Source organism: Trichosurus vulpecula, chromosome 7 (assembly GCF_011100635.1).
Source record: "Trichosurus vulpecula isolate mTriVul1 chromosome 7, mTriVul1.pri, whole genome shotgun sequence".
Lineage (NCBI taxonomy): Eukaryota > Metazoa > Chordata > Mammalia > Diprotodontia > Phalangeridae > Trichosurus > Trichosurus vulpecula.
In genome coordinates, this window is record NC_050579.1 from 3,478,653 (window position 1) to 3,494,540 (window position 15,888).

Here is a 15,888-nt window from a genome sequence, read left to right on the forward strand (position 1 = left end):
TGAGGTGGGGAAGAGTGGAGGCCCCTATCAGTCTGAGGAGAAAGCCCAACCTCTGTGCCGTTCCTGTGGGTAGAGGTGGGTGATTGGGCCCTTCTCCTTTTCTGTTGGGAGGGGGGAATAAGGAGTGACTACCACCTTGGCATCTCTGCCCTCTACAGCACCACCTAGAGATTACATTTAAATCTGTTTAATCATAGCACAAATAGAATAAATCCAAGACAATTTCCACATCTGCCTATATTTAAGACTCACTTTTTCATTAAAGCTTATTTTAAAACTACACAATGCAACTTCCTACCAAGCAATTACCCAAGATAGAACCCTGCTTGTATTTGTTGAAAGCAGTAGGACAACACCGATGGTAAAAGAGTGGAAGTGCAATTTATTGGGCGGCACAAAACTCAGGGAAGGAGAGAAGTTATGCTGTGCCCAGGGGATTTTTAAATCTAATTTTTTAACAAATAAAATGATTATGGATTCAATTACTAAGAAAAAACAGCTGTGCTACAGAGATTCAAAGGCTTTTTCTCAAACTAGATGCAAAAAAGGAAACACGACAGTGGAAGAAGCCGTAAAAAGGGCTCAGAATATACTTTCAAGCATCCTTTCTTGGTGAAGATTTTTTGAGAATCCTCTACATTCCTACTCAAAAAACCCACCTGAAGCTGAATATTTGGGGTCAAACCTAGATACAGCAGCTGAAGGACAAAGGCAAATGGACCATAGGGAGGCATTTGCAGGAGATGGAAACAAGAAGACGACTCACCCTGGAAGAAGAAACACAAACTGTGGAGAGATACAAAATGAGGCAGAATCCAAGAAACCTTCAATTGCCGTAATATGAAGAGAGTTTATCTTTTTTTTCTGAAAGCAATGAAGAGGGAAAAGATAACATTTAATTAGAATCTTTAAGAGAAAAGAAGGAGAAATTGTAGTGTTAGCCTGTTTTTTTTTTTTTTAAAAAAAGCTGATGATGAGAAAAATGTTAATTGTTTGGAAATAGCCATTAGTCTCTTAGTGGAGAAAAAAATCAAAATAAGATTTTTTTAATAAGCCCTGGCTGCAAAAGTGGGGGCCTCCCTTAAGGGGGTTCACAGGAGAAGGGAGCTGTCCCTAAGATGGATGCACATGCTCTGTGGCTTTAGGGTAGGAAGAGGTCTGAAGAAGGATTCGGCATATGTTAGTTTCCAAAGCAGATAGTAAGAAACTAATAGTGGGGGGGGGGAGAAACTAATTAACTCAAGGATTCTGCCGTATGCATTTTCCTGAAGTCTCAAAAGGGTACTCAGGGATTCGCATGGTTTAAGAGAGGAAATTAGGGATTTTGCTTAAGGGAATTGTAAAACACTTGATTGTATCTGCGTATGCTAAGGGAAATTATTTTGTGAAGCTAGATTCATAAAAAGAGCCCGAGTATAAAATATTTAATTCTAAAGTGAGGAAAACAGTGCTGCTAACAAGCAGGCAGGCTGCAATTCCCACCACATTGTGCGGAGATAATTATGGAAGGATGATAGGATTATTGGTAGTTTAAACCCCACTTAAATTGCATGAACTTTTAATACAGTAGAACCACATTATAATGCTATTAGACAGATTTCGAGATACCGTGGATCAAATGACATCTCCATCTCCCCCCCCCCCCCCGCCACACACACACACACACACACACACACACACACACACACATAACTGCTGCAGCCTGCCGACAATGATAGCTCCCTCTCGTTCTCGAAGGGTTTTCTCCATAATAATTCTGGTGACTTCTCCAATTTGTGAACCTGGAACCTGGACTTTTTGACTCTAAACTCAGTCCCAAGCCCCACCTTCTTCCTGGTGCCCCTTGCCTTCCTCCCTTCCTTCCCCCCACCCTCACCACTCAGTTACAAGAAAACCCCTACCAAACTTACCTTGTATTCATTGTGTGTATTTTCTGTCTGTGCTCTGATATGTACATTTGTCTCCTCTATTAGAATGTAAACTCCTTGAGGGTAGGCTGTTTCCTTTTTGTCTATGTATTCCCAGTACCCCATACATAGTTGGTGCTTAATAATGCTTGTTGATTGATTGATGCCAAGTTGCTTTTTTAGGGAGACAGATTGGATGAAGTCAAGTCCACAGATCTTTATTAAGCACTTACTCTATACTATGCTCAGTACGGGAATGTAAACAAAGGCAAAGAATAGACCTCAAATATCAGTCTATATGAGCTTTTCCTTTTATCATAGGATAGGCAGGAGGAACCTGGAGGTCTTTGTGCATAGTAGGAGGAAAGTCTTTCAAAGGAGAAATGTATACATGGCACCTGTTATTATGAGAAGTAGTGGGAAAGGGCTCGGGACATGGAGGCAGCAGAGCTGGGTTTGAATCCTACCTCAGTAACTTGCTTTTGGTGAGGATAAGATAGCCCAGTGGATTTATGATTTCATCAATGCATGTCCTCACTCCTCTGATACAGATTGTGGCCCCTGGGTACCTTCCAGTCTTTGTTCAGAAGCTCCATCTGTGATCTCATCTTTCAACAATGCTGCTTGGCTGCAGCCTGCCCATCTTGTGGGACTCTTGTCCATGCCTTCCCACGGACCTTCCACAGGGTCCAGCCAACATGGCGGCAGCCCTCATTGTGTTCTCTTGATATTATGTGGATCCCCAAGGAGCTTGGAGGCTGTCCATTGGAGAGCCTTTATTTTCACTAGGTGATTGGCTCATTTGGGGCCAGTTTTTGGCCATATTTTGCCCATCTGCCTTTCCTTCTGATACTGCCTTCCATGTACTCTCCATATCTGGCATGTACCTAGTTATTTACTCTCCCGTTAGCACGGAAGCACTCCGAGGGTAGGGATTGTTTTTGTCTTTACTTGTATACTTAGTGTGATGTCTGATACATAAGAAGCATGTAATAAATGCTTATTAACTGACTGACTTCCTTTACCCCATTAAACTATAAATTCCTTGATAGAGATTTCTTTGCCTTCCTTTGCACCTTCAGGACCTCTACCACAGTGCCTGACACATAGTAAATGCTTAATAAATACTTATTGATGGACATTCTTCACCCCCATTAGACAGTAAACTCTTCCATTAAACTCTAAGTTTCTTGAGAGTAGGGACTTCTTTTGCCTTTTCCCACAATGTAGCACAGTACATGGTACATAGTAGGTGCTTAATGAATGCTTGTTGATTTAACCCCACTAAGCCCACAGAATTCCATATTCATTCTATGTTATAGCCTACTCATATCCTCCCTACCCTTCTCCATTGCCCTCTGGGTCATCCCCAACTTCAGTTCTTCAGAGATTGTGCCATACCATGCTTTGTGACACACAACATTGGAACAATAATGATGTTAAAATGCTGGGCTTTTGTTTCAGAGAGAATCTTGGGGCCTTTAGAAACCCTGAACAATTTTGCAAAGGCAACTCAGCCTCCTCTTCCTCCTGCCCAATTCTAGGCTGAACTTATTGTCTGTTTGTAGTGTCTGTCCATGACCAATGCGTTCAAAGAAGAGCTCAATGGGTTATCCATCCAACCACATATGATATTCTAGACAATTTGGAATTCTTCATCCGTGTGGTTTTTCCTGCATGGACAGCTAATCCAAACTCTTTTGAGTGCCTATGGATCTCATATAGAAAACTCTGGACTGTTCTGGAGCTTCACGCAGCTTTCATAATGCCACAAGAGCATCTGTAGGACCTCACCTAATCTATAGGGAATCCCCTTTCCATTTGGATTCTGTGCTGAACTTCCTCCATGACCACTGAGGACACCTGTGGTGAACATTATGTTTTATACTTCGACTACCATTAATAATCAAAGTTAACACCTGTATCTTTCAAGAACTCTGGTATGATTGATACACAAATGGAAGAAAACTTGTAGGAGAGGAGACTTCAAGACAGCATTTTATTCTTCCAAATCAAATGCTATGTTTCTCTGATTCCTGGGTCTCCACAGCTGAAGAATTCCTCCCTAAACAGCCAATCTTCCAGGCCTAGAACTCTGGCACTTGGCTAGTCTTGTCGTCAGAAAGCAGACGTGGGCTTTTGACAGGCCTGACCTTGAGCCCTTTCTAGCATTGGGGACTCAGCCCGAGTTTGTGCTCCATGACTATAGACTTAGGATGTAGGGCTACCCCCTTGCCCCCCACTCTGCTGAGGTATTGGGGAGAACCTTGGTTTGGGACCCTTGACCATAGGCTGTCATCAGTCTGCTGGAGAGGCCCAGAGGCAGACTTCCACTAGCGCTTTTCATGCTTCTTGGGCGCCGGTGCAGGATCCAGTTGGTCTACGTCTATCCACCGTTTTCCCACTCACTTTGACTTGCATTGGCCACCTCCCTTTCTGGTCATGTATGGTCTTGATGATGTCCCTTCTTGCGTGACATTCACATGCCCAGCATCTGCTCCTGATCTGAAGCCTTTCGGTGATGTTCGGGTCACCTGTGGTTGTTATTCTTATGCATCACTGCTATGGAGCTTCGCTGGGGAAGATCAATGTTTGAAAAAATAATGAGCCTCGGCAGCAGCCAGTAGTCGGGGGGCTTTCAGCGTGCTGTGGAATTTTCCCAATAAAATTTCAGCTCCTTGAGGGCAAAGGCTTGTTTGGTTTTCTTTTGTCTTTTCATCCCTAGCACCTTGCCCCAGAGTCTTGCCAATAGTAGATGCTTAATATGGTCTCCTGCCTTGGATTCTTCCTTTAGGGCCCACTTCACTGTCCAGCTATGCTGTATATCCAAGATCCATGTTGCATTGAGATGAATGCCTGATTGGCTGTGGCCAACTCGATGAGCTGTCCATCCAACCGCATCCTTTTTCTCCTCAGGTCCTAGTAGAGATTCTGGCATAGAGTAGGTGATCATTGACTGATACTGGGAAATCATTCATTCATTCAGCAAACCTCTGTTCTTTGGGCCAGGTACAAATAATAGGGCCTGGGGATATGAAGACAAGATGAAGGAGTCACAACCGTCAAGGACCTTACATTCTGTTGGGGGAAAACAATATGTACTCAGAATAGCAATTATGTTGATGATAGCTAGCACTTATGAAGCACCTACTGTGTGCCAGCTTCTATGCCAGACACTTTTACCAACATCTCATTTGATCCTCACAAAAAGCCTGGGAGGAAGGTGCTGCTCTTTTTACAACAGAGGAGACTGGTTAAGTGATTAACCACGCAGCTAGTAAGTGTCTGAAGCTGGATTGAACTCGTCTTCCTAATTCTGGGCCCAGCACCTTATCTACTCTGCCAGCTAGGGACCTGAACTATGCAAAGCAATTTCCAAGGGAAAGCACTGGGAGCCAGGGGTGGGAATCCAGAAAAACTCCTGTGGAAGTTGCCTCCTTCATCCACTTGGTTTTTTCCCATGGAAGTTGCTAGAGCAGTCTCTTTGCAGTGACTGGGAAGGATCTCTCACCCCATGTCTCCACCCCTCTATCCCAGAACCAAGAAAGGGAGAGCATCTATTTGGGTGTAGTCTTCTTAATAACAAAGCTAGCAATTTGGGAATTAGTGTAATGCTGAGGGCCTGGGGGAGGGGGCAAGACAGAGGGCCTCTAACAGAAAAGAAGGCTTGGTAATTTAAAGGCAGCCCTGGTAACAGACCCAAAAGACAAGGATGGTGTCACATACAGAATGGTCTTGGCATTGGACTTGTAGAAGGGAGAGATCCAGGGATGAATGAGGTTGTCAGGGACAGAGGTGGGTAGACAGGCTTCAGTGAATTAAAGTCAGATACAAACCGAATAGTTTTGTTTCCACTTTTAATTGAAAGAGCAGTTTTCCTGAGCACAAGTAATTGGAGGTCCTCAGCTAATCCCCTCCTAATCCCCAGTGGGCCATCTCTCCAGTCAGCGAGGTGGCCATGCTTCAGTGCTCTGGGCTAGCCAGAACCACTGGGGGGATTCAGAGGCTGTTTTCTAGTCACCGGCCTCTGATGAGAAGCCCTCCTATCCTCCAAAGGCTTCCAAGACGGAGGCAGGGAGCCAGTTCTGAGCTCTACAGAGACTGTGATTTTACACATTTTTCATAGTGCTAAGAGGCGATACCAAAGTCATCCCTCATGTCCAATGCCCCTGACTCCCAGCTCAGCCTTTTCTCTGCCTGCCACAGTGCACCTTCTCACCCCCTAACCTGGGGGCAAGGAGGTGAAGGTTCTATCACTTTAAAATGGTATTTTTAAAAATACGTGTATTTTTAAAAATTATATATTTTTAAAATGGTATTTTTTTAAAAGGCATTTCCCCCAGTCCTGACAAACTCTCACCACCCCAATTGCCTCTCCTAATGACCTTTACTAATGTAATGAACTTTGTCCTGTTTCAGTTCCTATGGTACTTGAGTTTTCTTGACTGTCTCCCCCAACCCTAAGTGGAGGTGCCATGAAGTGGCCATGCCTGTGGGTGTTAATGGCTTATTCCTGAGCTGGGCAGAGACATTTCATCAAGCTTCCTTGGGCTCCGGGGATGAGCAGGATAGGTGGCTCAGTTGCCCTCTGGTACAGCCTTTCCTTCTGCCACAATTCAGCTATGAACTTTGAAGCTTTTTGGTAGTGACCCTCAGTCCGTGCCACCCCTTCCCACTTCTTCCTCCTCAGAATTTCTAGGCTATGTCACTTTGCAAAGGAGAACCAAGAAATCCCACCTCTCACCCTGGAATGTTCCCTATTTCTGCCTTCATCTACCATTAGTCACCCAAGAAAAAGGGGCTTCCCTAGGGATAGGGACTGGTCCTATGAGATTATTGGTATAGGGAGCTCTCAGGTGAGGAAACTCCCTCTACCAGTGCAGGTCATGTTCTCTGGAAGCTCCTGGGTCACATACCAACGAGATGGTAAACTAGACATTTTCCCCAGTGCAGACAAACTGTCACCAGCACCACCCATAGCCAGAAGGAATTTATGAGCCAGATGTAGAAGAATCATGGCTAAATCCACAACACAAGAAAGTGACAACATCAACAAAATAAAGGGTTCTGAATTAATACTGGAGAATGTTAACTCTTAAACTGATCACTCAGCCCCCTCTTGGACTAACCAACCCACAGGCTTGTGTCTGCGACCTGAACAGGGCCTCTCCTCTCGTGCTGCAGGGACTGCAGGCATACCCCTGCCCGGGCTGCTCTCTACCCTGCCAGGCCTAAGGACCTGGAAGGACAGAATAGTTCAAGAATCAAACCAGGCAATGAAGTATTTTTAATTGATAAAGGCAAAAAACATAGAGATAGTAGGATGAAAATGTTTGTTTCAAAGTAAAATTATAGTATCTGCTCATAACTACTTGTATTTAAAATGCCTTTACACAGAGAGGAGAAAGAAGAGATTTGTCATCAAATATATGTCCTTGTAATCACTTACTTAGGAATCGCACTTTACACACGTTTTTGTCACACATTTGCCACAAACAGGCTTTTGGCAAATGAAGTACGCTTCTGCGCCCTTTCTCTGCACTATAGGGTCGCACATGTGGTGCATTTTGGCCGTGTGGGGCCATGACTTCTGATTGGCCCCTCAGACCATCTCCAGTAAGCTCCTCGCTCACCTTTTGGATGCATTCTCCACATCCAATGTTTGAATTACAAACCTCAGTATGTATTATCTCGATGCTGATGAAGGTCATGGCTAGAACATTTCCAGTTGCTGCTTTCCCTTGTCCTACCTTGTCACTTGAGGCGAGCATCTCGTATCTCAGTCTTATCGTAGACTCGGAGAGTGTCCAGCTTTTGCTGTGGGCTGTCCTCTGAACATCTGGATGGAGGGGAGGGCCCTCATGACAGTCCCACACCTGTAGTTCGGCAGTGTCCCTGGAGGGTTCTTCTTGGTAGATTTCAGAACCAGAGCTCCAAGCAGTGACCCCTTCATCGGTTACATCTGGAAGTTCTCAGTGCTTCTGATGAGTAGTTCCACTATGGTCCACCCATGCTTTTCAAGCCTCATGGAAAGAACTAGGGGTGTAACATAATTGCCATGGGTTACACCGTAGCCTTGTCACACTGTGGTTTCATACTTTCGTAAGTTTCAGCACCGTATCTCAGGGCACGCTGGGCATCTTTGCTTCTTTTATCATCTTTTCTCAAGTAAGGGAATCCTTAAGCAAGAATTTGTCTTCAGCATGTTCTGCCAACCAAAATTTCAGGGCAGGTTTGACACATACTGAATATGTTTACAACCTGCCTTGCAAGGCAGCAGAGATGAATGCCTTCTAACAGTTCTCAATAAAAGGTTTCTATAGTGAGGATGCTGGCCAAAACGTGTGTGGTGATACCTCATTATATCTAGAAATCAGTTATGTGGCATAGTTTTGTCGGCAAAGGAACACCACCAGGAGCTATTCCTCATACTTTGGGGGGACTGGTTTCTTCCATTGATAATGTCATGAGCACAAATAGTTTTTCTAATTCTTCTAATGTAGTACAGACCATGAAGGGCAGCTAGGTGCCATAGTGGATAAAGTGCCAGGCCTGGGGCCAGGAAGACTTATCTTCTTGAGTTCAAATTTGCCCTCAGACACTAACTAGCTTTGTGGCCCTGAGAAAGTCACTTCACCATGTTTGCCTCAGTTTCCTCATCTGTCAAATGAGCTGGAGAAGGAAATGACAAACCACTCTAGTATCTTGACCAATAAAACCTCAAATGGGGTCACAGAGGGTCAGACCCAATGGAAAACAACTGAAGAATGGCAGCCACTCACTTAGCGTGACCTCTCATTCACTGGCCTTGGGATTTGTGCATTTCTGAATGTTTCTAAGCATTGGCTCATTAAGTAAAGTTTGAAAAGAAAGCATGGGACTTTCCTCAGTGATGCGGGTTGTAGAGTATGCAGTAGGGCCTGGCTGAAGGGTCATAATGTTTAACTGTTACAAACACCCTCACTTTGCTTGAGAAGCAACAGCCCATTCAGAAAAAAAAAGCCACCAAAACCAAAACAACTTTACCTTCCAACACTGTGGCTCTTCATGTCTTTTGTGTGTGAACTTGGGTCTGATGGGAACCACGTCGCTTATTACTTTTCAGATTGTCAGCTATAGAAGAAGCTGCATTGATGGACTCGATGTCCCTGGAATCAAATAAGGAATGTTCTTTCTCTTCCTCGTGTATTGTGGTTGTAGCATTGACATCATCGCATTCACTGTCCGGGATAGTTCTTGTTAGTTCTAAAATTTTTTCACCAGAGAATCTCTCACTTTTTATCTGTAAGGACACAAATAAAGCTGTATTACTATTACAACCAAACTCTAAGTTCTGAAAATCTGAAAAAAAGAAACAGAAAATTTTAAAAACAAATTAGTAAAATAGTAGAAAATGCATGCAAAGGTAAAATTTTCTTTCACTCTGTAAATATATTATTCACAACATTTAATTAATGATGAATTCTACTGGTGCCCCAAGAGAAAAAGACTAATGGGCAGAGGAATGTTAGAACATTGCCTCTTTACCACAAAGGTATAGAGCATTTACACGTAAGCATCATTTCTGGGCCTTCTAGATAAAACCACGTTTTTTTTCTTTCATTATTTGACAAATGTTTAAAATGCTAAAGAACATTGATAAAAAAGCTATAGAAAAAGTCACGGAGACTGAAACAGTAACGCCTGAGCCTTTCTGAGTTGCCAGTGTCTCTTTGCATTTGTTTATTTATTTTTGTATCAGTTGACATCCTGGGCCTTCTGGTGTTTGTTTTGTTTTTTTAATGAATCCATGGTTCTTTCTGCTGGCAAGTGAGTCTTGACCAGATTTCTTAGCACTGAATATTCCCAAGGAGACGCCATTTACGGGAACCCTGTGCTCTGGTTCTAGGAGCTGCTGTTCTATCAGGACAAGGCCATTCATCTTCTTCTTGAAAAAGAATCCTTTAAATCCCCCCCTCAAAAAACCCCCACAATTGTTGGCCTGCTCACCACATTCCTAGCTGCAATCTTCTACATGGCACTTCAAAGTCACTACTCTGAAACTCCATTTTCAGGTCTTTAAGGGCAGAGTTGATTCCATTTCAGGGAAAAACTAATCATCGGCACCAGTGACAGCTCACATGTATATAACACTTCAGAGCTGACGAGTCACCCCTCACAGAACCCTATTGAAGTAGGTCACGAATGGCCTTTATTTTACAGATGAGGAAACAGGGCCCCTCAGGGAGTCTAAGAGTTGCCTAAAGATCACAAAGCCAGCAGAGGCCAGAGCCAGGTCTTTGGATTCTCTGTTAGGACTTTTCTCACTCTGCCATGCTGATATGGATGGAATCATGTGCTTGAGAACACCCTTTCCTAATCAGGAAAGTGACTGCAGAAACAAACTCTCTGAAGGGCCAGGGAGACCATCGAAAGCCGTACCTCATGTATCTGAAAACACAACACCCTTTGGGGATTCTGAATATTTCAGTCCTTTCCTTATTTGACTTCCCTGTTCTGCGCACCCACAATTTGTTTGCACTGGCAGAAATTTAAAAGCCTTGGAAGAGATGGATGGTGAAATCAATGTGTCCTGTCTGCTCAGGAACTAACATCCAGGGAAGGGGTCAGTTGAATTAAAAAGGAAACTTCTATGATTGTAACCTAGTGCATATTTCTAGTTTGTTTATGTCTTCTGGATAGAATGAATTACATTTAGAATCTAGGCTACAGTAGTACTGTTAACTGTCCTAGGTCAAGATAAGGCTCAGTGGCCATCAACAGTATTAGAGGCCAGATACAGCCCCTCAGTGACCCAGAAATCAGGAAGACCTGAGTTCCAATTCAGCCTCAGAACTTTAGTAACTGTGTGACCCCAGCCAAGTCACTTCTCTGCCATCTGCATCAGTTTTCTCATCTGTGAAATGGGGATGAGGATAACACCCACCACCCGAGGTGGTAGGAGGATAAAATGAGATTTTTTAAAGAGCTTTGCAATTATCAAAGCACTCTCTACATAAAGTCAGCTCGTCATTATTTATATTAAGTCATGTCTCCAAGCTCAGTTACTCCCTGGGCTCACCATGGATGAGCAAATAGAGTCTGAGATGTGAGATAAATCAGCTGAGCGATGCCCCCTGCCAACTTCAGGACACTTGCCTTGCTGTTTACTTTTCAGATGGATGATGCCTGGTACCACCAGTCCTCATATGGTACGCCCAGATGCTATGACCTCCCTGAAATTGCTCCATGGGGCATTTGAAGCCCATTTTTAAATGCAGAAATGACATGATTATGGAAAGTATAAACATCAGAGGCCCATGGACAATTTAGCTTGTAACATAAAACACCGATGGATTTTTGTCAGCTTATTGGGTCCTCAGGATGACCGAAACCCGCACAGAGTGTGTTTGTATTGAGAACAGTGCTCCTGAGTTTGTCCTTGGAATTACTTCTGCTTCTGTTTAGTTTCCCAAACCTGTGTTTATCCGTTATGTGTCCTCACATTAAACAAATTAAAGTGATTTGTGCTTCCGTTTTTATTCCGAATGTCAAACACAAAGTCACTTTATATTGAAAAGGGGAAGAAGCCTATTCTCATTTAAAGGGGACTTTCTTGAATCCCAGCCATAGCTGTCAGTGCCCTGAAAGGGAGGAAACCAGGCCTTGTTTATATCCAATTACTTTTTCCCATCAGAGACCTCATTTTCAGCCGGCTGATCTAAAGTGAAAAAAGGCTTGTGATCACCAGTCATCTAGAGGAATATGGTAGACTCAACAAAGCAGACATGAAGCAGAGTTGGCTGCAGTGGAATTCTGATTTCATTTTACCTTTTCCTTTAGGAATATGACTGGCACATTTCCTGATTACCCAAAGGAAGAAGAAGGGGGCTCTGCAATTATTTTTTCAGAAAGGACCCCACAACAGGTATGTGTATAATTTACAGATAGGCTATAAATGAATGACAGGAGGGTTTTTAAAGTTCAGAATAAACCAACTGAAAAGGTTACCTAGACATTCATTGTAGCCTGCTATTTCCTTACATTAAAATCCTCTCTTGAGGTTCACTAGAGGATATCATCTTTTAGGATATGATTTTGAAACATATTTAAGATGAGAACGTGTATGTCCCTTCCTTCTCGCCAGAGGTGGGGGACAATGGGTACGGAGTATTGCCTGCTCTAGCCAACTCGGCTGTTGCATTAACTTTACCAAACTGATTTTTTCCCTGTCTTTTTAAATTTTTTTTTATTTTTAACAACAGATAGTTCTGTGAGGTAAGGGAGCAAAAAGGAGTATTTTTGGAAATGAAGGTGATTTTTTAAAAAAAAACCCTAATATTGATAAAAAAAAAGTTTCAAATAAATTCAGTCTCATTTTTGACTTGTCTTTGAAAAGAGATTGGCTTGAACTTGATTTTCACATTCCCCAGCAAACTGCATAAAGCTTGTGGGTTTTTTCTTTTTTGGTGGTGATTAGGAGGGATATTCTGATATTCCCATTGATTCTTAATAGAATGGTACCGCTGGACTCTGTGGACTCACTAAATATTACTTAGTGCTACTCCTTAGCTCACCCTTGGGCCTTTTGGAGAGCCATATTCTCAGATGAGTTCTCTGAAAAGTTTCTCTCCCAAAGCTGTCATGTTGTCCACTAAAAACAAATAAAGAAAAAGCCCCTCGCTGTTTATGCAGGAAGTTTGTATTGATGGGATCCGAACATGGGATCAGAACTCTAGGCCTGGAGGGGACCTCACAGCAAACTGAGGCCAACAGAGGTTAAGTGACTCGCCCACAGTCATAGGTAGTAAATATCCAAGGCAGAGTTTGAACAAAACCATGGGACCCAGTGAGTGTGTGTGTGTGTGTGTGTGTGTGTGTGTGTGTGTGTGTAGGAGTGCTTGTCTGCTTGCTGGTATATGGGCAGTATCCCTAGAGTCCTCCGTCCAGTTACCAAACATGTTCATGGACTCGTAGGATTTAGAGCAGTAAAGGACTTCAGCGACCAGGGAGACCCATCCCGCCATTGCTAGATGAGGAAATGAAAGGAAGGAAAGGAAAGTGAAAGGAAGCAACTGTCCAGAAGGATGTCTCATAGATAACAGTGGATAACAAGGTTCATGTCCTGGTTCTTAAACTCCAAATAAAAAACAAACAAAAGTCCTTGCTTCTCCTCTCATCAACCTGGCTGCCATTGACTCTTTGGATGCTTTCGCCAGGTTCTTTGGAGCGCTCATAAATGTAGAAATAAAGTGAGGATCAAAGATATAAAATCCTATTGGATTCAAGATCTCATTGGCTGGAGCGGGGGTAGCTCTGCCAGTCCAGGGCACAGCTCAACCCCCCACCTCCCACACAGGGCAATTCTTTATGGGCTTTCAGAAGGCTTCCATAGGCTATTGACCCAGTTCACTGGAGGCTTTTCTTGTGGGTAATAGTGCAGCACTCATTACATCTACCTATTATCCCTCTTATGACATGAATGGCCCACAAACACTTCTGGTGATGCCTAGGATGCCTCTGTTCACACAGAAGTCTTCGCTGGTATTGAGTTAAAATCAGTGTACATACCCAGCGTGTCTCTCCATTGGCCCTTGGATTTCCTAAAGCAATGCCTGTTGGGAGGTTCCTGTGTTCTATGATTCAAAGCCACATTCCATGAGTGGGACAATATCAGTGCTTGTGTCAAGTCAGACATTTATTCAGTGACTACTCTGTGCTAAGGAGGATATAAAAAAGAAAAGGTAAAAAACACTCCCTTTTCTCAAGTAGCACCCAGTCTAATGGGGGAGACAATATGATAATAACTATGTACAGACAAGACATTTAGGAGATAAATTGCAGACAATCTCAGGGGAAAGACACTAAGAATAAGGGAGCCTGGGCAGGACTTCTTGCAAAATGTGGGACTTTAGCTGAGACATGAAGGAGACAGAGAGGAGGAGATAGAGCATTCCAGGCATAGGGGACATCAATGAAAATGCCCACAGGGAGGAACTAGAGCATTCCAGGCATAGGGGAAGTCAAGGAAAATGCCCACAGGTAGCAGGTAGAGAGTTATGTATGAAGAACAGCAAGGAAACCCATGGTCCTGGATCAAGATACACATGGAAAGGAGCAAGGTGTGAGAAGACTGGGTTGTTTTGTGGGGAGCAAGCCATGCAGGGTCATTGAAAGCACCAGCCCAGACTCCTCTTCACAGAGTTGGAGCCCATCTCACTGCAGAGGACAGCAGAGGGGAAAGCATTTGTTAAACTTTTATTGAATATTCTCTTTCTTGTCCATCTAGAGTACTTATCCAACATATGTGGACTGAGGGGAGAATTGAGTGGATTGCTTATACAATTGCATGTCCTAAGTACACTGCTCCCTCATCCCCTTCATCTCTTTCATCTCATCCTCTTTTCCTCCTCCTTTTCTTCTTCATTCTCCCCCCTTCCTCTTATTTCCTCCTCCTTCTTTCTCTTCTCTCTTCCAATTGGAAAGAGGAATTCTGGAGCAGGGGGATCCCATATCAGCCATCCCCTTAGTCACAAAAAAATAAGTGAGACAAGTGCAAGTCTCATGAAACTCATCTCAAGGAGTTCATTCTGTGTGGTGCTTTGCTGCCATTCTGCTCCCTTGAATCGCTCAAACTCTTAAGACAATAAGAGGAAGGCTGGTAATGGTGCACATTGGCGAGGTGTCTTTATGACCTCTGTTTGTCAGACTGAAAACAATAGGCCTCTGGAGCTTTATCCTGTCTTTCTTCAGGCTAATGTGAATGCCCACTGGTGCTTCCCCATCCAGATTGGATCACCTAAAGCCTGGGTTTTTCCATAGTTTACACAGCTTCTTAAGGATCCCTAAAGGGACAGCCAAGAGCCCCCTGAAGTCCAGAGTTTTTATTTCTTCTGACCTCGGCTTACTCCAAATACCCATTGTGTTTTATATTTAAATGTTCCCTTTGATTTCTGTTTAGGTTACCTACCACTCTCAGTTCACAATAAATCCCAGTCTCAGTGGCCCAAATAGGTTCATTTCTTAAGGAGGGGGGTAATTCATGTTAGGAGAACCTACTCGCTCCCCTAAGCAGAGCACAGTTGGGGTGTGGGAAGGAGGGCAGAAGGGAAAACCAAAACTTCTCACTTGAGGACCACCTAGAATGGACATACAAATTTCTCGAAACATCTCTGTACCAGAAGAGGATACCAGCACAGCTAGTCTGTGGGTGGCTTAAAGAGATCATGGTACCATTGGCCCATAAATCCAGAACTAGAAGAGCCCTAAGAGGCCATCTAATCTAGTCATCATTATACAGGGGAGGAAATTGAGAACCAATGAGGTGTTGTCATTCACTTTGAGTCACACAAATAGGAACAGATCCAGGATTTCAAGCCAGATCCTTTGAATCCAAACCCAGTGTTTTTTTTCCCCACTGTGCTAGACAAGTGATGGTCCAGCCTCTGTTTGAAGACCTTTGACACAGGGAAACCTACTATCTCCTAAGGCATCTCATTCCAATTTGGAACAGAACTCATTGTCAGGAATACTTTCCAGACTTCAAGCCTAGTGAAGTTTTGGTTCTTCCCATAGATTTCGGTATGCATCTTCATTGTCATTTTCTTGGATATAATCCCTTATTGTTTTACTATTTCTTCTTTTACCCAGTCATTATTTAATGGATAATCTTTTAGTTTCTATGGGGACCTGCACTTTTATTCCTTGTGCTATTATTACTAGTTTCACAGCATTCTCATCTGTAAACCTATTGCTTAGGCTGTTAGCTTTTACACATTTGCCCATATCTTCTTTGGGATCCATAGTGTGGTCAGTTTTCACATAAATTACATGGCCTTTAAAACAGAGGGTATATTCTTTGCATATCCCACTTGGCTCACTATATAATTCTGTCAGATCTTTTTTGTTTTACTCTACAACTTCTCTCTTATTTAAACTTTTTGCTGGATTTATCTTATTCTGATATTGAGGTATTTGAATTTCTTGCTCATTGTTTTATTTA

At 43.2% G+C, this 15,888-nt stretch overlaps 1 protein-coding gene across 1 annotated transcript in view; it reads left to right on the forward strand.

The window, feature by feature from the left end:
• IQCA1 (IQ motif containing with AAA domain 1) overlaps positions 1-15,888 on the forward strand; it is a 241,362-nt gene that overhangs the window by 127,246 nt on the left and 98,228 nt on the right. The window contains exon 10 of the mRNA XM_036766788.1: positions 11,730-11,814. Coding sequence (XP_036622683.1) covers positions 11,730-11,814 — 85 coding nt within the window. The remainder of the gene's footprint in view (positions 1-11,729; positions 11,815-15,888) is intronic.